General features: G+C 55.2%; 2 protein-coding genes and 1 long non-coding RNA gene across 4 annotated transcripts; 1 reads left to right on the top strand and 2 right to left on the bottom strand.

The window, feature by feature from the left end:
- Nucleotides 1–4,870: 4,870 nt before the first annotated feature.
- LOC116785709 lies at nucleotides 4,871–7,760 on the bottom strand. 2 transcript variants are annotated; one of them, XR_004356648.1, is made up of 4 exons: nucleotides 7,712–7,760; nucleotides 7,263–7,392; nucleotides 5,567–5,869; nucleotides 4,871–5,024 (listed from the first exon to the last, which is right to left on the bottom strand). It is a non-coding gene; the product is annotated as an uncharacterized LOC116785709 (long non-coding RNA). The 2 variants fall into 2 exon arrangements; XR_004356649.1 differs by lacking the exons at nucleotides 7,263–7,392; nucleotides 7,712–7,760 and adding an exon at nucleotides 5,961–6,846.
- Nucleotides 7,761–10,081: 2,321 nt separating this feature from the next.
- LOC116786257 (collagen alpha-1(I) chain-like) lies at nucleotides 10,082–12,199 on the bottom strand. Its single transcript, XM_032686706.1, has 3 exons — nucleotides 11,360–12,199; nucleotides 10,854–10,985; nucleotides 10,082–10,307 (listed from the first exon to the last, which is right to left on the bottom strand). Exons 1-3 carry the CDS (start codon nucleotides 12,197–12,199, stop codon nucleotides 10,251–10,253), a joined length of 1,029 nt encoding a protein of 342 aa, XP_032542597.1. The 3' UTR covers nucleotides 10,082–10,250.
- A 2,404-nt stretch (nucleotides 12,200–14,603) lies between these two features.
- On the top strand, nucleotides 14,604–19,464 carry GC (GC vitamin D binding protein). Its single transcript, XM_032687065.1, has 12 exons — nucleotides 14,604–14,733; nucleotides 15,886–15,955; nucleotides 16,371–16,503; nucleotides 16,599–16,810; nucleotides 17,010–17,142; nucleotides 17,250–17,344; nucleotides 17,615–17,744; nucleotides 17,860–18,062; nucleotides 18,309–18,441; nucleotides 18,555–18,652; nucleotides 18,913–19,045; nucleotides 19,155–19,464. The coding sequence occupies exons 1-12, from the start codon at nucleotides 14,625–14,627 to the stop codon at nucleotides 19,206–19,208; spliced, it is 1,503 nt and encodes a 500-aa protein (XP_032542956.1). The 5' UTR covers nucleotides 14,604–14,624; the 3' UTR covers nucleotides 19,209–19,464.
- Nucleotides 19,465–22,279: the final 2,815 nt, after the last annotated feature.

Raw genomic sequence — 22,279 nt, 5'->3', positions numbered from 1 at the left:
TCAGTTGGTGCACTGCAGCAAGTCAGGAGATAAAATGCAGTTAATGTTTGCAATCCAGGATGTGAACGCAGCCCTCCAGATCCGTTCATTGGTTCTCATTAAGTCATTCTTTGCCTTATTTCTTTGTATTACAATATACACACTTTGTCATGTGCACTCAGCCCAATTCGTAAATTACTGCCCAACAGTTTGACCAATATTCCCCTCAGGAGAATGATGCCCAACTGTCCCAGCCCCTGCCCAAGCTGATCCCTTTGCTCTTTTGGCAGCACTTACCCAGAACAGCCCAGCAGGCAGAGCCCAGGGGAGGGCACTGCTGCTGTGACACTGTGGCTGTGACTGGCACTGCTCACCAAAGGGGGACAATGATGCCAGGGAGACCCCCTGGACCCGGCACCATAAGGGAAACTATAGCATTGCATGGCAACAGTGCTCCCAGCCCATGGAATCACATCCATCCAATCCCACTGAGGGCACCACCCGCCGCCCGCACAATGAGCCCGACACACCCCGGCCCTGCCATAGAGTCCCCCCGGGCACAAAGGGAGACTGACCCCTGGGCAAGGGCCATTTGCTTCCCAGGTCACCTTGGCCTGGGGTCCTGTTTTGGAGCTGCTTTTCCATCTCCATCCAAATCCAACCAAGTCACCCGACCCAGGCACCTTTTCCAGGGAACTGCCCGGGCCAACAGCATCGCCCAGAGGGACCACAAGGGGTGTGAGGACAGCCAGGATCCACAGGGTCTGTAAGATATCAAGCTAAAACATGGCAATATCATTCCCTCCACTAACATTTATTCACACAAACATATTCCCATTTCCTTGTCTGCATTTAATCACTAATTCTGTGATGGTGTCAGTTGGGAGCCAAGTAGCCAAACCACTGCCAACTGACCCCAAATCCCTACAAACCTGACACTGCCCTAGTTCTTCCTGTTTAATTCCCACAGGTACAGTGTCTCACTCAGCACATGCACTACTTTTGCCTCCCCCCATTGTGATTTCCAACTCCCTCTGGCACAAGGTTATAAGCTCCTGCTTTCCAGAAGTGCTTCCCACTGATAGATTTGGCTGACCCAGCAGTGAGCCATGCATGCTCCCTCTCTTCTCCCAGCACTTGCTCTGGGGCTTTTCCCCATTTCCCCAGTGATTTGTGCTCACTGTCCAGGGATCTACACTTGTTGCTTCAACCACAGGGCCGTTGGCAACTCCCTCCCGAGGCCTCGCTCCTGCCCCGACCCCTGCTCTGGCTCTGGCTTGGATACACCCTTTCCATGTCATGATGCTGCCTTCCTGAGCATGGCCTGGCCTGGGCATCCTGGAGGAGCTTTTTACCCACGGCCTTATGGGGACTTCAGGCCCTCTGATCATTTGTTAAGTTTCCACTAAAGCCCAGTAACATACTCAGAGTCGCTTCTCCAACAGGGTCTATCTTGGACTGGCTTCCAGTAACTTCCTATTCCCAAATCCTAAGGGCACTTCCTTCCTACCTGTAACAGTTCGTTAGGATACATGCCCAGAATAAAGACAATTGCCACAAACATTCAAACACACAAAATATCTTTATTGCAGTGAGAATAATAATAAACTTAGCAAAGAGAATCAAAAGTTAAAAAAGGATACAAATGAACTACCTTATCGTGCGGCATTGAAACAAATACTAAGAATAGCATTCAATACAGTATAATATTAACTAGTAAAAAGGGAGTTAAAGGGATACCAAAAAGGATCTTAACACAATATTATGGATAACTATTAACACGACATTTGGTTAGTAAAAGGGGAAATTAAAGGGAAAATACTATGAACACTAAATAAAGGGTATTAAAGGGACACTAAAGGATATTTAAAGTCTTCTTTCTCGGTTGCTTCCCATCACTGAGCTGTGCCTACCCACACAGACAGGCCAGGGCTGTCAGGATTGCAGCAGCTGGGCGGTGCCCATCCCTTAGCGGGCGTCCCCACGGAGTAACACAGGCTGGGGGGCAGGATGAGGATCGCTCAGCTCAGCACTCCTGACAGCCCATTGGATCAGCTCCACATTACACCACGTAGGGCCAGGACGCAGTGTAAGGGGAGGCCTGAATGGCAGCCAAACACCGCCTGCTCATTGCCTGATGGCAACTGTCTGTGCCTGCCCTGCTTGTGGGGCAAGGGGCCAGCGACCCCTGCCCACATCATCTTCCTCTCACCCCTATGTGTGACCTTTACCATTGTGGTTCAAGGGTAGATGTTTCTATCTTGCAATATGGAGAAAAACCAAGGAAGAACTCAGCTCTGATAACAGGGGATATCAGGCTGACTTGCTGAAAAGCACAATGGACCTTACAATTACCTTGTGCCATGAAGTTACACTGTACCCTACTCTAGCCCGTTTCACATCCTAATATGATTCCTTTCTCATGCCTCTATGCTCCATTGATCATCTAATTCAAGAGTACCCACCTTACACTACCATACTTCTGCCAGAGGCTCCAACTGGCATCATTATCACTGGCACGAACCTTCAGTTCCCCCTCTCTGGCTCGTAGTGGTCACAGGTCCAGAGCCTGTTGAATTGCTCCCTGAGCTGTTTCAAACCCTCCCTGCTGCTCATTTCCCACTCAAACTCACACTTCTGCCCTGGGACTTCATGGCCCGGGCCAAGGATTGGTCCCAAAGGAGGACCTTGTTGTCACCAAAAGCCAAACAAACCAATCGACTGCTGGGCTTCCACCTTGCTCTGGGGGTGACAAAGCCTGAAGTCTCCTGCCTAGTCCTGGGCAACACTTCCTGGGGACCACAACGCCTCTGAGTTCCTAAAAATATCACAGGTTGGGCAGGTGCTTGAATTTTGTGTGGATTAACTCCCCCCCTTCCTTTCCATGTGCTGCACTACTCACTCTAATGGTGCTTGTACTCCCTGACCCATTCCCTCACCCATCCAACCATCCCTTGTCCCCTCTCTGGCAAGGACAGTGGGTCCAGGTGTTCTGCCAGGCTCCCAGGGCAGAGGGTGGGACTGTGGAGCCACCCTCGAGGGGGGGAAACATGCCCTGCCTGCCCTGCCCAGGGAAAGGGAACTGCCCCCAGTGTTCCCAGCACAAGGCACCCTTGGAAACATCCACTGCAATGGGACACTCAGGGACACCAACAAGCACTGCACAAGGCTGCTCTGGCACAGGACCAATTTTAAGCTCAGCTTTTCTCTGGACCACTTCACTTTGTTTCCCACCTCATCCTGCAGTCAAAACTTGCTGTCCTTGCACCTTTTTAGGGTGACCATAAATTACAGAGGTCTCCGCTCCAGCACCCACAAGGGCCTGAACCATCTGACAGGATCCATTTTTCCAGGGAATTCAAAGCTCCACCTGAGGACCAGGGTCTTTTCTCCCCCATCCCCGTGCTGGAGCTTGGCCTCCATCTCCCTCTGCTTTCAGTTCTTTCCCTGGTTGCACATTTGCAGCCCTGGCCCTGGGCAGAGCTCGGCATCCTGATCCCATCCCTCCTGGCCCCCGGAACCGCTGACTCAGCAATGGGGGGCCCTCCATTGCCAAGGGCACGGTCCCGTCGGGGCTCACGGGGGGAGCAGGAGGTCAAAGGCTCCAGCCCTCCTGCTACAGCCTTCCACCACTACAGCCAACAGAGGAGCCTCTCCAGCCCTGCCTCCCAAGGCATCCTGAACAAACCCAGCCCAACTCCACAGGACAAACTGCTCCCTGTCTGCACAGTCCAGTCTACTCTCAGCAATGCCTGAATCCACTGCAGGGACCTTGCTTTGAGCTCCCCAGGGCCGGGCACCCCGAGGATCTCCCCGAATAATCCTTTCGGTGCGCGCTGGAGTCCTCGGGGTGCCCCAGCCCAGGGGGCACCAACAGCACTGTCCCTCCAGGGGGGCCCAATTTGCTCCCAAGGCTTTAATGTACAGACCAAAAGACATTTCAAGAGGCCTTCTTGGGAACCCACCAACGTGGACGGGGAGGAAGCCCCAAGAAGGCCTCATTTCTAAAGGCAGGGGGATCTTGCCTGTGTCCCAGACTGGTCCGGGGATCTGAGGCCCTTCCCGAGAAAATCTCGGTGCCGGCGTGAAGGCCCAGAGATCCCTTGGAGCCACGGGAGAGCAGGCACAGAGTCCCTCCTGGGGGCCAATTTACTGCCTGAAATCAGCTCTTCAAAGAAGCCTCTAAGACTCAGGCATTCCTTGCTTACAACACCCTGCCATGATCCCAGCCCCAGCAATCCGCTCCCAAAGGACACAAACAGCTATCTCCACTGCAGTTGATGGGAGGGGTCAGCATTACAGGAGGGTTCATTTTCCTTCCCTGCATTCCTGTTTCATACTCAGAACGTTTTCCAACACTTATTACCATACACACCTACCCTTTGAAGGTTTCCGAGGGGCTTCACCGAGGTCCTTCCCAGGTCTCTCTGTCTGGAGCCCTCCAAGTCCTCAGTGCCTGCCTTAGGAACCTCAAGACAACTCACCTGCTTATACAGGAACTTGGTGCTGCTTGGCTGCTGCCTCACTTCCCTTCTTCCTTCTTTCTTCACCTCCCTTGGTTGGTCCCTTTAAATCCCTGGGCTCAGCTCTGTGCACTTTCCAGGCTACATCCCACTGCAAAAAGGATTAGCTCTTGTTACATCTCAACACTCAGACATCATTCCCCCTTTTTTCTTGACATTTGGCCATTAGACCAGTGTCTCCTTATTTAAAGCTTAGTTTGACTCCTCAGTGACAACAACTGACAGCCCTGAATCATAACACAGGCTGAGACACAAACACGAATGGGAACTCTGAAGGATCCACTTTGTTCTGCTCACCAATCAAAAGGAGCTTTCTGAACTGAAGAACAAGAGACCCCAGGGCCTTTTTCTTCAATGTCAATTGCTACAAATGTGACCCACAAGACCTGCAAAGGCCCTTCCCACTTCACCTGCAGGGCTGGCAGTGCCACCACTCGACACGGCCCCAGTGGCTGGGCAGGAACGGAGGGGCTGGGGCGTCCAATCCATCGGCCCAGGCGGCACCAGGAGTTCCTGGAGTTCCTGCAGGGGAGAGCCTCAAGCCAACAAAGGATTAGGAAGAGCATTTTCAACTTTAATATCTATATCTCCTGGAAAATGGGAAGTTGGACAAGGCCTACTGGTGCAACAAGGACACACTCAAGGCTATCTATTAAAAGCATCTACTAGCACTCCAAAGCTATCACTATCCTTCTTGCAGGGGGAACTCAGCAAACTCCGTTGGCCAAGAGCCTCCAGGAGGATTTCCAGCTTTTGGGGCTCCCTTTTAACTATTTTCCCCATCACTGTAGCTGGGACTATCACCTGCCCTACAGAGGGAACAGCCCACAGAGTTCACTTGCAGGGATGCCATTAACTCAAAGTCCCTTGTCAAGGGGGTCACTGCACACCTTGTCCTTTGTTTGCCCTCCCCAGCAAAGATGCTTCCAACAATTCTGAGAGATCTGGCAGACCCAGAGCTCTCCTCAGGGAATGCTTTACCTGCTTAAAGGCTGCCCTTCCACCATCTACCCAAGGCATAAAATGCTTACAGGCTTTTTGCAAAGTTGGCATAACAGTCTTACCACACATCCATAGCAAGCAATCCACAGTCCATCCCGTCCTACCATTCCCAGGAAGGCAGTTCATGGGCTGTCTGGGGCTCAGGGAGGAGTCAGGGGGCTTCTTTTCTTCGCACTTTCCAGATTTTCTCCTTCAAAGGCAAAGGTTTCTTGGCTTTCCTTGCTCAAGGAGATGCAGCAAAGGCCATCTTTTAAATCCAATACTGGAAACTGCTCGAGGTTGTCATTCAAGGTGGTTCTCTCAGGTCCTGCACTCATCAGTCATCTTGGCCATTGGATTTCCTGGCAGGTTCTTGCATTCACATTCTACAAGGAAACCAGGAGGAGCAAATTTAGCTGTTACTGCAACCAATCCAAGCTGGCATTCTGATTTTAAAGGATACTGCGTTTGCCTTACCAGGAGAGATCCCACATTAGGGGTAATACCTACAGGTTCTGCCCTCTTCCACTCTCTTGCAAGTCCACTGGCCCACACCACAGGAACAACTGCAGCTGCCACTTCAGTCGGGACCTTGCTGCTGACAGGAGTTATTCCCTGCAAAACAAGAGCTGCTGCTTGGACACATTTAGTTTCAGCAATTACAGTGTCAATATCTCCATTTTTCCATTTCATTTCTGCCTCAACTTTTCCACTCTATCTCTTCCTAGCACAGGTTTGGGCAAGTTGGGCTAATAGACAAACTGAGGAATTCCCCAATGTTTTCCCAGTTTAACCCCTGTCACACCAATCACCTTAACAGTGCCAGTCCTTAATTCTCCCTCTACTGTGTTAAGGACTGAGGAAGTTGGACCTGTGTCTGAGCAGGACACGTGCAAACCAAATGGTGGGGACTGGAACACACACCTTGCACTCCTGCAGCTCTTACCATTACATTCAAGAGAAAACAGCCAATTGTACCATCACTGCTCAGTTCTTAATCCCAATCCCACACTTCTTTGGCACTTGGAGCACCACTTTTATCACCCAATTACAGCCCATTAGAGAGCTCCATGTCTAGCATGAACAGGTACACCTGGGATACTCTCAGCAATGCCTGAATCCATTGCAGGGACCTTGCTTGGAGCTCCCCAGGGCCGGGCACCCCGAGGATCTCCCCGAATAATCCTTTCGGTGCGCGCTGGAGTCCTTGGGGTGCCCCAGCCCGGGGGGCACCAACAGCACTGTCCCACCAGGGGGCCCAATTTGCTCCCAAAATGCAGGGGGATCTTGCCTGTGTCCCAGACTGGTCCGGGGATCTGAGGCCCTTCCCGAGAAAATCTCGGTGCCGGCGTGAAGGCCCAGAGATCCCTTGGAGCCACGGGAGAGCAGGCACAGAGACCCTCCTGGGGGCCAATTCTGCTGCCTCAACTCAGCTCTTCAAAGAAACCTCTAAGACTCAGTTGGTGAGTTTTACAAGCCAGGCATTCTTTTATTCCTATGCTCTTGAATCATTCCAACCCACCAGGTGCCCTGGTAATCAGCTCCCAAAGGGCACACAGACCTATCTCCACTTCAGGTGATATGGCAGAATTACAGGAGGATTCATTTTCCTTCCCTGCATTCCTGTTCCATCTTCAGGACATTTTCCAACACTTATTACCATACACACCTACCCTTTGAAGGTTTCCAAGGGGCATCACCGAGGGCCTGCGCAGGTCTGCTCTGTCTGGAGCCCTCCAACTCCTCAGTGGCTGCCTGAGGAACCTCAACACAACTCACCTGCTGACACAGGAACTTGGTGCTGCTTGGCTGCTGCCTCACTTCCCTTCTGCCTTCTTTCTTCACCTCCCTTGGTTGGTCCCTTTAAATCCCTTGCCTCAGCTCTGTGCAGTTTCCAGGCTACATTCCACTGCAAGAGGGATTAGCTCTTGTTATATCTCAACACTCAGAGAGCATTCCCCCTTTTTTGCTGACACTCAGCCATCTGACCAGTGTCTCAAAATTTAAAGCAGAGTTTGACTCCTCAGTGACACAAACTGACAGCCCTGAATCATAACACAGGCTGAGACACAAACACGAATGGGAACTCTCAAGGATCCACTTGGTCCTGCTCACCAAGCAAAAGGAGCTTTCTGAACTCAAGAACAAGAGACCCCAGGGCCTTTTCCTGCAATGTCAACTGCTATAAATGTGACCCACAAGACCTGCAAAGGCCCTTCCCACTTCACCTGCAGGGCTGGCAGTGCCACCACTCGACACGGCCCCAGTGGCTGGGCAGGAACGGAGGGGCTGGGGCGTCCAATCCATCGGCCCAGGCGGCACCAGGAGTTCCTGGAGTTCCTGCAGGGGAGAGCCTCAAGCCAACAAAGGATTAGGAAGAGCATTTTCAACTTTAATATCTATATCTCCTGGAAAATGGGGAGTTGGACAAGGCCTACTGGTGCAACAAGGACACACTCAAGGCTATCTATTAAAAGCATCTACTAGCACTCAAAAGATATCACTATCCTTCTTGCAGGGGGAACTCAAGAAACTCTGTTGGCCAAGAGCCTCCAGGAGGATTTCCAGCTTTTCAGGCTCCCTTTTAACTATTTTCCCCATCACTGTAGCTGGGACTATCACCTTCCTTACAGAGGGAACAGCCCACAGAGTTCACTTGCAGGGATGCCATTAACTCAAAGTCCCTTGTCAAGGGGGTCACTGCACACCTTGTCCTTTGTTTGCCCTCCCCAGCAAAGATGCTTCCAACAGTTCTGAGACATCTGGCAGACCCAGAGCTCTCCTCAGGGAATGCTTTACCTGCTTAAAGGCTGCCCTTCCACCATCTACCCAAGGCATAAAATGCTTACAGGCTGTTTGCAAAGTTGGCATCACATTCTTACCACACATCCATAGCAAGCAATCCACAGTCCATCCCATCCCACCATTCCCAGGAAGGCAGTTCAGGGTCTGCCTGGGGCTCAGGGAGGAGTCAGGGGGCTTCTTTTCTTCCTTCCTGCTTTCCAGATTTTCTCCTTCCAAAGCAAAGGTTTCTTGGCTTTCCTTGCTCAAGGAGATGCAGCAAAGGCCATCTTTTAAAACCAATACTGGAAACTGCTCGAGGTTGTCATTCAAGGGGGTTCTCTCAGGTCCTGCACTCATCAATCATCTTGGCAGGTTCTTGCATTCACATTCTACAAGGAAACCAGGAGGAGCAAATTTAGCTGTTACTGCAACCAATCCAAGCTGGCATTCTGATTTTAAAGGATACTGGCTTGGCCTTACCAGTGGAGACCCCACATTAGGGGTAATACCTACAGGTTCTGCCCTCTTCCACTCTCCTGCAAGTCCACTGGCCCACACCACAGGAACAACTGCAGCTGCCACTTCAGTCAGGACCTTGCTCCTGACAGGAGTTATTCCCTGCAAAACAAGAGCTGCTGCTCTGACATATTTAGTTTCAGCAATTACAGTTTCAATATCCCCAGTTTTCCATTTCATTTCTGCCTCAACTTTTCCAGTCCATCTCTTCCTAGTACAGGTTTGCGTGAGTTTGGCAAATAGACAAACTGAGGAATTCCCCAATGTTTTCCCAGTTTAACCCCTGTCACACCAATCACCTTAACACTGCCAGTCCTTAATTCTCCCTCTACTGTGTTAAGGACTGAGGAAGTTGGACCTGTGTCTGAGCAGGACACGTGCAAACCAAATGGTGGGGACTGGAACACACCCCTTGCACTCCTGCAGCTCTTACCATCACATTCAAGAGAAAACAGCCAGTTGTACCATCACTGCTCAGTTCTTAATCCCAATCCCACCCTTCTTTGGCACTTGGAGCACCACTTTTATCACCCAATTACAGCCCATTAGAGAGCTCCATGTCTAGCAGGGACAGGTACCCCTGGGATACTGTCAGCAATGCCTGAATCCATTGCAGGGACCTTGCTTTGAGCTCCCCAGGGCCGGGCACCCCGAGGATCTCCCCGAATAATCCTTTCGGTGCGCGCTGGAGTCCTCGGGGTGCCCCAGCCCGGGGGGCACCAACAGCACTGTCCCTCCAGGGGGCCAATTTGCTCCCAAGGCTTTAATGCACAGCCCAAAAGGCATTTCAAGAGGCCTTCTTGGGAACCCACCAACGTGGACGGGGAGGAAGCCCCAAGAAGGCCTCATTTCTAAAGGCAGGGGGATCTTGCCTGTGTCCCAGACTGGTCCAGGGATCTGAGGCCCTTCCCGAGAAAATCTCGGTGCCGGCGTGAAGGCCCAGAGATCCCTTGGAGCCACGGGAGAGCAGGCACAGAGTCCCTCCTGGGGGCCAATTCTGCTGCCTCAACTCAGCTCTTCAAAGAAACCTCTAAGACTCAGTTGGTGAGTTTTACAAGCCAGGCATTCCTACACACACTAAGATATTTTAAGAGCTTACTGAGTGAAAAACATAAAGCTTTTATCAGGGACATCTGGCCTCAAACAGACAGCTCCTTTCCCCTTTTAGTACAATATTATTTTTATGGTATCGCTGAATAGGAAGTGCCCAGGAACCCCAGACTGTGCTTTCCAGAACAGAAAATAAACAGAGGGAAGGAGCTTTGCACAAGTGTAACATACTCCAGAACAGACCTGACTTTAGTTTTACTCTTTGTATTCAAATATAGCAGAAGACAAAATCTCCAGCAGGAGAGCTGGCACATTACCCATGGTACCCTCAAAGTCCACCTTATGAGAGCTGGAGGAAAATCGCAGTTGTACGAGTCCCTTGTGCCTGCAGATGCCTGGGGATCCTCTACATCCACCTCATGCTCTCCCAACAGCAGAAAGGGTGACCTCAGGGACACGGTGCCACTCGACATCCTGCTGAGAGAGCAAGGAAACCTTTAGCATAAAGGGGAGTTGGAATTTAAAACTTCCTCTGCTGGGAGCTTTGTGAAGTCTGTAACCAAGAGGGGGGAAATTTCCATCTCCTTTGGTGCAGGTGTCAACAGAGGCCAACAGAGCTTTCACTTTTTTCAGACACCTTTTTTGGCTCCCTGGCAGCTCCAATGGCACCAGAACCCCCTTCCTGCACACCCACGGGTGTCACACACAGGCACTCACACACCTTTGCTCCAGCCCACACGTGGCCAACATTTCCTCACCCTGGACATCCCAAGGGGAGTATTTTTGCTAGAGAGCACAGCAAGCCCCCTGTCCTTGCAAACTGCCTCCCTGCCAAAAAGGAATCATTTTTCCTGGACACTTCTCCCACAGTCAAGGTCTTTTCAAACTGCTCTCGTGCCACCAAACCTGCTCAGGGTCCCTCCCAGCTTCTGCCTGTCCTTGCATTTAAAGGCACGGGCATATTCTATCTTCCAACAGCAAAACCCAGCTCCTCACTGGCAGTAGAAGCCCTGCTCTTACCTGGACTGATTCCCAGGCTCGGCACAGCTGGGGGTCATGGAGCAGCTTCCCAAGGCCATTCTCTCTCCCAGCAGGAAGCACAACTCGCCTCCACTCCCCAGCACCAGGGGAAACCACGAGCCAGGCTGCAAATTGACACAGAACGAGCAAAAAGCATTAATGCAGCACCAAGAAACTAAGGGAGACCAGTCTTCACCTCGGAACCCCGCACGGGGAAAGGCTTCGGCATTCTGAGGCAATCCCTGAGACACCCAGAGAGCACCAGCCCCGCAGCCTTGCCACGGCTCCCCCCGGGGTCACCCGGCAGGTTAGGAGCTTACCCGGCCCCCGCTGCCCAGCACAACGCGCCCCTAAACGCCCCCGGCTCCCCCGGTCCATAAACAGCGGCCAAGGCGCTCTCACCTCCGCAAAGCCACGAGGGGCCCAATCCTGCCGCACACCCCCAGCACAGACCCCCCAGCCCAGCCCGTGTCAGAGCACTCACCGCACATCCCCCGCCGTGTCACCTCTCCCGGGGTGTCCTGTGTCCTGCTCCTGGCCGGGCTCGTCCTCCCGTGCAGCCTCTCCTGGTGCTGCGCTGAGCCGGGCTTGCCCAGGCAGAGTCTCTGGGAACGAGGCACAGCTGCTTTGGGGACAGGAGCAATCAGGGAACCTTCCCGCAGGCTGACCCGGTCCCACCGGTGGCTGCGGTTGCCCCCGGTGCTCGGGGGGAGCCCCATCCTCGGGGGGTTCTGGCCGGCAGCCCCCCGGGCAGTTCCCGCACAGCTGAACCTGCGCAAAGACAGCGGGAAAACACTCGCGTACGCAACACAAAGTTCCAGGCGCTTTCCCCGCCGTGCCGCGCATCCCTCCGGGAGAGGCGCCGGCCCGGGCACAGCCGAGCTCCCGGCACGGCCCGGGGGCGGCCGCTCGAGTCCCCCCGGCCGGAGCCGCAGCCGGGACAGCCCGGGCCGACCCCGGGCCGAGCTCCGCACCGTCCGTCCCGCGGGGGCCCGAAGGTCTCTGCGCACACACGGCCCTGTCGGGCACGGACACCCGGGATCGCGGCGCGGCAGCACAGCCCCGGCACTCACCGGCTCCTCCCGACCCGCACACACCAAAGCACCCCCGGCCCCCCGGCGCTCGGTAAAAGGGCTGCGGGGCGGGGCCGGGCGGGGCGGGGCCGGGGCGGTCCCTGCGCGGCACCTGCGGGGCGGGGGGAGCGGGGCGGGGCTGCGGCAACCAACGGGCTCGGTGGCGCCGTCTGGCGAAACCCGCCCGGCACTGCAGGAACAGCCCTCGGGGCGCGCTGGGACCGCCGCCCCGTCTCTGGGAGGTCTTGGTTTCCGCACACCTACTTTTGACATGTTGAAATTAGAGGTGAGCTGATAAAGGCAGTGACACTGTTCTGTCGTCCCTGAGCTTCTGAAGACTTCAAACTCCTTGCGAATAAGTCCTAAAATCTGTACGCTGCTTTTGAGTGGATGACACCACATCAGTCTCTTTGGGGGAGCCTTTAGCCAGATGTTGACTGAAATAATAGCTCTCGAGCATGGTTTTCCCTCGCCGAGTGCTCCTGAATTCAGAGTTCAAATGCCCCAAAGAATGGAGTCAGCCTCTTCTCCACCTTTGCTGAGAACAGACAGGGTGCCTGGTCTTTACTCCCGAAGCCAAGGTTGTTTTCCTCGTTGTGTCAAAGCCAGCCTGGCTCGTGGCACAGTTCTAACACAGCAGTGCCAACGCAGAGCATTACAGACCAGATACTGCCCAACCTCTGGCCGGGCCACTGGCTTTGTGCTGGGCACCCCCACGGCTCGGGAACACTGCTCCAAACACATCCCCTGACCAACAGATGCCTGTGATTACAAAACTTCCACCGCCTAAACCCCTTCCCCTCAGAAGGACTCCGGTGCTATCGCTGTCATAGTCACAACAAAAATAATAAACTCCGCTTACAGAAATTTCCCAGTCATTTCTCTGTGGAACAGGCACAACGTCACGGCAGCCCCCGTGCCTTTTTTTCCATGGAGTGGGTGCCTGGTTTGGACTCTCCCGCTACACGTGCACTAGGAAGCGATGCTGGGTCACGGCTCCTCTCCGGCGGTTTGTCCGCACTGTCAAACTCTCCGTTGTGGTTCAGGTACACGGTTCAGGGCGACTCCCCAGAGCGCTGTCCCAGACGGCCCCGGGATCCCGCCGGGATCCCCCCGGGAACCGCCGGGACCCTCCCGGGATCGTCCCGGGACCCCCGGACCCGCAGCGCCGCCCGCGCCACCGCCCCGCCTGGCGCCGTCTGGCGGACACGGCCGGTACTGCAGGGCCCGTTCCACGGCTTGCCGAGTTTGTAATTATTTATTTTCTCCTTTCGGCCATAAAGCAGCGAGAACAGGACACTGTCATCTCCTGCGTTGGCAGGATTCGGTGCCAGGCTGCAGCTCACCATCAGTGCTGGGCGCTGGGAGCCAGCTGCACAAATGCAGGTGCCTCCATGACTGCTAGCTGCTGGAGAAACCGTGATTTTCCTGGTCTTTGATCCCAGTTCTCCTTCCCTCTGCAGATACGTGCAGTATCTGGAGCAGATTTTCACCACTATCAATTAAAACTCCGTATTTGGGGGGGGAGGAAAGAAGGAGATAACCTGGGGGTTCTACCTTTAAAACCACCTCTGCCTTCAGCCCAAGGATCTGGTCTGAGGGGGCACAACTGGTCTTGAGGGGAGTGCACAGTGCATGGGGAGGCTGAGCAGATTTGGGGCCCGGGGCTCACCACAGCATTTGGGTTTCCATCCCTCCATACCTCTGTATTTGCTTCCCTTTCATCAGTTCCCCGGGCAGGACTGGTGAGGGTCATTTCAGCTGCATCTTCTCCTCTTCCCAGGCTTGGCTTTGGATCCTAGAAGATGACAACATCTTGTATTTTCATTTTTCAAGGGACAAAGGGAAAGCTTCGCTCTAAGGAGACCCCACAGAGCTCTACAACACTCCCAGCAGAAGTTTGGGATGAGGCTGCATCTCCCAGGCTGGAGACCCCAACCCAGCAGCAGCAGGGGCAGGAATGGAACCTGATGTGCACACCTGACTGAGGCACATTCCAGAGCTGAGTTTCCCAGGATAACAGCTGACATTTCCCAGCAGCATTGGATGCTGCCAGTTGGGGCGAGGGAGGGTGTTCCTCGATGCTCCCCACATGGAAGAAGACCTGGAGATCTCCTTCTCCAGGCCCAGCCCTGGGGTGGAGGGCTGGCTCTCTCATCCCAGCACTCCACCAGTTCTCCCAGTTCTCCAGTGCCACATACAGCACCTATTGCCCCTCCTGGTGCCAGCCCCAGGCTCTCCCAAAAACCCTCAGACACACGTGGGTGTGACACCCAGACATCAGTCATTCCAGGTGGGAGTCACCCTGGCCCAGCACCAGTGCCACATGGTCGTGGCAGAGCAGGGCACCCATCAGGTCGCCACCACCTCACAGAGCTGCTGTCCCCACCCTGGGTAGGTTTGGTGTGCTGGCATCCAAAAAAAGTGCAACTCCTTCCTCAATAAATGATCTTGACCACACATGATGGGATTCATGCAATGCTTTCCCTGGCACAACCCCTCTTGCTGTTGTGCCCACCATCCATCATGGATACCGACGTCCCATAGCCACACATCCCTGTTTTCCCGAGTTAATGATTAAAACCTGCTGGATTTCAGAGGCGCTGCACCCAGACCCCGGCAGGCAGGCCAAGGATGCTCGCCCTCTGGGATTAATCATTCTCCTGGCTGTCGACACTGTATCCATATAAACGCTGGGATGGGATTCCCAGTGCCTCTTCCCGGCAGGAGGAGGGAAGCCAGCTCCAACATGAGGGCAGCTCTGGCCCTGCTGCTGCTCTTGGCCACTGCACGCGCAATACACCGAGGTAAGGACTGGGGTTTGCTGTCCCCTGGGATGACGGGTATGGGGCTGAGATCCTCAGTTCTGGTGGTTTTCGGTGGCCTCCCCTCTCCCCAGCCCATTCCCAAACCGCTGTGCAGGATCAGAGAGGAAAGGGAAGCACTGGGGTGATGGTTTGGTACCTAGGATGCCCCTTTGGGGTGATGCTGGAGGAGACGGGAGGGGGAGAGGCTGGGCTGGGGTGGGAGGAGGAGCAGACAGAGCCACAGAGATCAGCTCCTTCCCTTCCCAAGGGAAAATGGGATTTCCTGACCCCCATTCACAAGCAGCATTTCCCTGTAAAATTCACCCCTCAATCAAAACGATGCTCTGTGCTGTCCTTTGCTCCCTTCTCAGCTCCACAGGGAATCTGTTGTATTTTCGTTTGCCAAAAAAACCCCTAAAACTTACTTCTCCCACACGGCTTTATGGAAGTGAACAGAAATGCAATGAGTTGGGACCAACAGACGCTGTTGCTGTGAGGAAAGGGACCTGCCTTTTCCACAGCTTCCCCTTTCCAGCAAACTCCCCCTCACCCTTCCCTGCCCTTCCCACCGGAGCGATGTGACCCTCACTGTCACGGCCCATGACCCCTGGGTTTTGTGGGGGTCACCCTGCTCCGCACTGTAATCCCAGGAAATGCTGGTATCAGTGTTTACCCTGCTGGTGCCAAAGTCTGACCCGTGGGTCTGTAGCACAGATCGATTGGGTTTTTCCAGGGATGAGAGCACTGCCGGGATGACTTCACTGCGAGCTGCTCTGTGGGGCTGGCTCCAGCTGGCTCATCCCTCCCCTCCCCTTATGGTTTCCAAACCCTGCCAAGAAAACCAATCCCACATATTCCAAACTCAAAAATGGCCATATATTTTACCTGTTTTACCTCCCCTAGTTCCAGGGAGGATTTTCTCCCTGCCCTTTTCCTTGGCTGCAGAGCCAAAGCAGCAGCCTGGATACCAGGGGTGCTTCTCCCTGGCTGGTTGTGCCAACATCTCCCCAGGGACCACCAAATCCTACTTGGGAAAAGAAGCAACAGAGGGACAAAATAAACAACCCTCAAGAGAATAAAGCACTGTGTTCCATGGATAGTGGAGCATCCCTCACTCCCTGCTCACAATTCCCCTTTTTCCTGCACTTACAGGTAAAGCTTATGTCCGGGAGAAAGTCTGCCAGGAGTACAGGATGCTGGGGAAGGAGAACTTCCGAACCCTGTAGGTAACTCCTGCTGTCGGTGCTCTGCCAGGACAGTCAGCACCTGAGCCAAGAACAAAAACCATTAAATAAAAATAATCTTGGAAGCTGGATTCGCTGCCTGCAAACAGGCCATTGCTCTTAGCAGGAGAAGAGTTTACTTCATTTCTGAGCTCCTCAAAGCCCATTAGGTGCCTAAATAACTAGGAATTCTAACAGAGCTGACACATAATCCCCTGCAAGGGTCAACCTCCAGCCTGGAACCTGTTCCAGTTCTTTCCTGGCTGTTTTCCAAGGAATACACTGCTATTTCTCGCAGCGCCACAGCAGACGGTGTTAAACCCTGTTTGGGCAGAACGACGCTGCGACACGAGTTCTGCTTTCAGAGAGAGGAACCTGCCACCGGCTCACCTTGTCCTTGCTCCCTTCTCCCAGGACCATCATCGCCAACAGCCGGAAATACTCCAACGGCACCTTCGAGGAGATCGGCCACCTCGTCCGGGAAATCGTGTCCCTGGCCGAGACCTGCTGTGCCGACGGCGCAGACCCCTCCTGCTACGATGCCGGGGTGAGGCATCGCCGAAAGCGGGCGATGGACCCCAAACCAGGGCTGGGGTGAGACGGTATGTGGTGCGTGGCCATAACCCCCCGTCCCTCCCGCAGTCCTCGGCCCTGTCGGTCAAGTCCTGCAGCGCGGACTCGCCGTTCCCGGCGCATCCCGGCAAGGCCGAGTGCTGCACCCACGAGGGGCTGGAGCGCAAGCTGTGCCTGGCGGCCCTGCGGCACCCGCCCCAGCCGCTGCCCCGCTACCTCCAGCCCTCGGACCAGGAGCTCTGCCAGGCCTTCAGGAAGGACCCCCGGGAATTTGTGGACAGGTAAGCCCGGGCGGGGAAGGCACCCGGTTGAGCCCAGGTGGGTGCTGGCACCGGCTGGTGCCATGATCCAGCAGCTCGGGGTGGTACCTGGAGAGGGCTCCTATCCCTGGAGAACCATAACACCTCCAAACCCTACATCTCCTGCTCCCAATCTCCCGATCCCGGTGTGCCGGGTCTCCTCATCCCGCCCCTGCCGCAGGTATCTGTACGAGTACGCCAGCAGCTACAGCCAGGCACCTCTGCCTGTGCTCCTGGGCTCCACCAGGACCTTCCTCTCCATGGTCTCCACCTGCTGCATCTCCCCTGCACCCATCGCCTGCTTCCTGAAGGAGGTGAGACCTCTCGGACTTGTCCCCATCCTTGCTTCCTGGGAAGCCAGGTGGACCCTCTGCTGATGGCCTGGGAAGAGGAGGACATATCCCACTTCTTTTTGTGGCAGAAACTGCAAAGAAAAACCCTCTCCCTCCTCACCTTGACATCAAACCGGGCTTGCTCCCGCTTCTCGGCGTACGGGAAGGACAAAGTCACCTTCAGGTATGGGGGAAATTGGCCTTTCCCTTCAGGAAAAAGTGCTGGGCTGGGACTGTGTTCCCATTTCCCACTGCGGATCCCGTTTGCGGGCAGCATTCACAAAGACAAGCTTTAACTCCTGTGTAAATCCCTGACGATGCTCCACGCACAGCACAGGCACAGAGTGAGCCCTGTGCTCCCCATCACCTCCCTCCCACACCCCTGCTCGGAGCTGTTACCTGGAAGGGGGATCCAAGCCCCCTGAGCCCCCCACACACACCCTGTGCCCCCCAGCTACCTGGCCTCGCTGGCTCAGAAGGTGCCCACTGCTTCCTTCGAGGACCTTTTCCCCCTGGCTGAAGGTGCTGCCGAGGTGTTTTCCCAGTGCTGCGACTCGGTGGCTGAGGACTGCATGCAGAAGAAGGTAGGGGGGAGCCCGGAGCCCACCCCAAAACCACCTCCCGAGTCCCAGGAGGGGCCCAGAGGACACACCCCATCACGGCAGGATGCCCACACACCCTGTGCTCCCCTCTCTGCAGCTCTCGGAGCACACGGCCAAAGCCTGCGCCACGCTGTCGGCCCAGGACGGACGCTTTGCCGACTGCTGCAGGGGGAAAAACCTGATGGAAAACTATTTCTGCTTCCTGGCCTTGCCCCCTGCGCCTGCTCCCAAACTCCCAGAGGCACCGGAGCCGACCAACAAGGAGCTGTGTGGCAAGGAGGGGGATGTCCAGGCCACCAGGCAAGTGCTACCCAGGTTACAGTCATGCAGAGCTGGTTAGGTTGGACGAGGCCCCTAAGGTCATTGAGTCCAAGCGTTTCCTGACCCTTCCTTCTCCCCTTGGTTATATGGTTTGGTAATTATGGGGTTAATCCTCAATTCCCTCAGAGGCACCACTCCCAGGGGCTGCACAAAGGTGACAAAAGTAGCCCCTATCCCCTTCTGAGCAGCACCCATAATAAAAACCCACGTGGCCCCTCGTTCCAGGTCCCTGTTTGAGCTGGCACGGAGGCACCCCAGCCTCCCTGACGCCGTCCTCGCCAAGCTCTATGACGCCTCGGAGAAAATCCGGGAGGAATGCTGCTCAGCCAAGGACCCCTCTGCCTGCCTGGACAGCAAAGTGAGTGGTGGAGGGGTCTCTGGGTGCTCTCCCTGCTCCCCCTCATCCCTGCATCCCCCGAGATCCCTGCAGGGGCTTTTCCCAGCCTGGTGACACCCACCCTGTGCCCACAGCGCCAGCAGATGGGAGCTGAGCTGCCCCCCGTCCTGGAAAGGGCCAGCCAGCTCTGCAGGCAGTACAACGAGCTCTATTTCCTTGACTTCAAGAAGAGGTAAGCCTTTTCTGCACCCCCCCCCTCCCAAAAAACCCGCCTGCATCAGGGGATGCAACCAAAATTCGTCCGAGACGTTGAGGACGCACAAACGGAGCCGGTGGGTTTGAGCCTAAATAGCAGCAAAATAGTGGGAAGCAAATAACACATAACACACACCACCCTCCCCGCCATCCACGGGTGCATCCCCCCTCCCCAAATGCTGTATGGGTATGGAATGCTGCCGGATTCCCACCAACACCCGGTCCCCTGTGCCGCAGGCTGCGGGAGAGCCTGACACAGACGTTTCCCGAGGCCAGCGCGGAGCTGCTGGAGCAGATGTTGGAGCAGCGAGCCTCCTTCGCCTCCACCTGCTGCACCCCGGACGCGCCTCCGCTCCTTTGTGCTTCCAAGGTACAGCCACGGACCCTCCCTACAGCCGGGGCGGTGCCAAACTCTACACCCGGGGCGGTACCAGACTCCAAACTCGGGGCTGCCCCTCTGCTCTTCCCCTTTTTTCCAGGTGAGCTCGGAGCTGGGAGAGGTGTGCAAGCAGGAGTCCTGCCTCCTGGGATAGGGGCCCCGAGGGAGCAGCTGGTGGGCGTCCGGTGCCGACAGCAGGGATCGCTTCTCCAGGCACTCACGGATGGGGCGGGATCGCGAGGCAAAGCTCTGTGGATACGCGGGAACGTGGACACATCGGAATGGAGCTGGGCTGGAGGATGCCCAACAGACAGAAGGTGCCACCAAGCCCACGGTTCCCTACCCACCCACCAGCAACACCACCCTTGTATTCCTGCAGCCAAAATAAAGATGAAAACAGTCCCCTCGCCGCCGCTGGAAAGGCTTTCTGCACCCCCGGGGCGGTGGGAAGGGCTGGGAATGGGCACGGCTGCTCCCATTTCTGCGGGCAGGAAGAGGTCCCAGCTCTAATCCTGGGAGCTAATGCTCTAACAAATTAGGCAAAACCAGCAAAACCACTCATTTCGAAATACTAATTTCCAATTATTCACATTTCTATTGATAATAATATTCTATTTCTTTCCAGTTAATAAGTTGGGGTTTATCCTGTTCTGTTGGGCAAGTGACCCACATGTCATTCATACACTTTTATCAAATCCTCCTGCATCCCCTGGTACATCAGTGTGGATGAGATTCCATTTCACATCTCTCTGCTCCCATTGAAGTGTTTTAATCTCTGTCACAAGGTGTTAGTGACCACCCAGAGCTTCCACTCCCTTCCAGCCTCAGTTTGCATCCTTCAAATTCAGGATGCACACAGCAAGGACTGCCTCGATTACAGTGACCTCCTGGGATTCCAAGAAAAGCTGGAGAAATGCCCTTAAGCCAGCCAAGGACACCTCTGCACATGACACCATCACTGCTTATGGGGCGGAAAACCACTCAAAAATACTCAACTGCCATTCAAAACAAAACAACACAAACCACAACAACTCTCTTAGTAAAACCAGCAGACTCCTGGGAAAGCCTGGGCTGCCCCTGGCTGATGCCAGCCAGCATTGATTCCCGAGGGATTCCCTCCAGCCCTTGCCAGCCTGGGCATAAATCACTTGGCTTTTCCACTCTCGGTTGCAGTGGGACTTTCTATTTGTTTTCTATATTAATTTTGTTTACCGAATCTCCTTCCTCCTGTCCTCAGCACCTGTATTTTTATCCCACCAGCTCTCTAACCCATTCCCAAAGATGTGAAGGAAGCAGCAAAATCCCTGATTTTGTTTTGGTTCTCTTTTTTTAATCCCCCTCCTTGTTGCTCAGTGCAACTCTTCCCATCCAGTTTCTCTGCTCCCCACCAAAAGGTCAGGGTACAGCAGGAATTTAGCAGCAGTGCAGGAATTCCAGGGTGGGAGCAGCATCCCTACAACCTTCCAACCAGGGAATGCAGGGCTGCCATGGGAAAAGGAATTACTTGAGGCACTGAAAACCCAGCACTGAATAAAATAGCTCCAACATTTACCTGGCCAGTGCCCCACAAAAGCATTAAAAAAAAGATTGAAAGTAGTAGTTTTATCCACCACTGAGACTTGCAGACCTGCTTGCTTTCCCAGTGCCTGCTTTTCCCAGCTCCTTAGGGCCAGCAGCACCCCAGCCATCAACATCAACCCCCCCAAAACCAGACAGGAAACAGACTCTACCTCCTTTTAATTTTATTTGTCTTCTGGACTGCGTACAGCACATTCCCAAAAGGAGCAGTGAGTGTATTCCTCACAGCTGGAAGCCCCATAGCCAGGCCCAGCAGAACCTGGAGATAAACAACCATTTATAGCGGGGGGAACCAGCTCCAAAGTGATGCTGGTGCCACTCAGCTCAGAGCCAGGGCTTCCAGAAGCTTTGTGGAACCCATAATCCGTTTCCCCAGGGAAAAATCCTGGAACCTGGTGAAGTAGGTGCCCAAAACAATGTCCCTTTGCACCTCAGGGACGTGCTCCTTGACTGGGCACTGGGATGAGCCTTCCCCACACTTTGGCACAGCCACTTGGCATTGCTTGAGCCACCAACACCTCCAGAGGGACTGGCACCACCGGGGTGGTCACCACTCCCTGTGTCCAGCCAGGCAGGGGTCACTGCCTGGGGCTGCAGGAATCCCATGGCATGATTTGAGCTGAAAAAGGAAGTTTTCAGTTACAGGAGGGGTTTGCACAGCCCCAGAGTCACCCCCAGGCCCCCAAAACTGCACCTAAATACTCCCAGCTCTGGCCCCTGGGCATATGCCTACAAGGATGATGCTGGGCAGTGATGAAGGGCTGAACCTCAGTGCAAACCAGTTCCCCCAGTAGTAGCTCCCACACTCACCAGATCGAACTTTTCCCCATCTCTGTCAGAGCCAGCGCCAGGCTGGAGAGGTCTGTCCTGCTGGCAGCTGCTCTGGGAGAGACCTGAGCAGAGGTCTTTGCTGGCAGAACGGAGCCTGGTGGCAGGAGGGGTCACCAGCTCCCCTGGGAGACCCCCAGCCCTGCTGACTCCCAGTCTCCCAGTGCTGGGTGGGAGACACAGCGAGTGGAGCCCTCATGGCCAGTCACCAGGTCACGATTCACACGGGAGATGATCCCGTGGTGGGAATTGGGAACTGCCAAGGACCCCCAGCTCTGCCAGGTCCCCATGACCCCAGTCCAGGGTGGGAGATAACAGGGACCTCCAGCCCCACTGACTGAGATGTCACCGCTGCCCCCCAGGAGGGGACCCCAGAGAGTCGGTGCCAAAACCCAGCGGGAGAGTCCCGGGGACCCACAGGGGGGGGTCCCACACAGAGGGGAGGGAAACAAACCATCACCTGTGACTGCCTGGGCACGGTCCAGATCGTAGCCGGGCATCAGAACCCGCGACGTGGGGAGATGAGACCGAACGGCCCCGGTTATCCCGGTTCTCACCTGTTTTCCCCCACTTTTTCCCGGTTTCCCTCGCCCGGTCACACAGCCGGGGACATCCCGGGCTGCAGTGGGACCGGGAGTCGCTCGGCAGGAGCCCCGGGGAACCGGGAGCCCCCGGTCCGGAGCGTTCCGGGGGCGCTGAACTCGGCCCGGTCCCTGCGGGGAGACGCGGCTGCGATGGCACAGGGAGCAGTGGCAGCACCGGGAGCGGGTCCAGCACGGCCCCCGGGCCGCCCGGAACAGCACCCCGAGCCCGACAGAG

This window comes from Chiroxiphia lanceolata, chromosome 4 (assembly GCF_009829145.1).
Source record: "Chiroxiphia lanceolata isolate bChiLan1 chromosome 4, bChiLan1.pri, whole genome shotgun sequence".
NCBI lineage: Eukaryota > Metazoa > Chordata > Aves > Passeriformes > Pipridae > Chiroxiphia > Chiroxiphia lanceolata.
The sequence above is the reverse complement of the archived record's forward strand: the minus strand, read 5'-3'. Positions and strand labels throughout refer to the sequence as shown.

Coding starts and splice junctions, on each gene's coding strand:
- GC (XM_032687065.1), top strand. CDS start 14,625: ATGGGATTCCCAGTGCCTCTTCCCGGCAGGAGGAGGGAAGCCAGCTCC. Junction 15,956..16,370: donor AAGGAGAACTTCCGAACCCT/GTAGGTAACTCC, acceptor CCCTTCTCCCAG/GACCATCATCGCCAACAGCC. Junction 17,143..17,249: donor TCGCCTGCTTCCTGAAGGAG/GTGAGACCTCTC, acceptor TTTTTGTGGCAG/AAACTGCAAAGAAAAACCCT.
- LOC116786257 (XM_032686706.1), bottom strand. CDS start 12,199: ATGTCAAAAGTAGGTGTGCGGAAACCAAGACCTCCCAGAGACGGGGCG. Junction 10,986..11,359: donor CACAGGACACCCCGGGAGAG/GTGACACGGCGG, acceptor GTTCTGTGTCAA/TTTGCAGCCTGGCTCGTGGT. Junction 10,308..10,853: donor GAGCCTGGGAATCAGTCCAG/GTAAGAGCAGGG, acceptor CTCTCTCAGCAG/GATGTCGAGTGGCACCGTGT.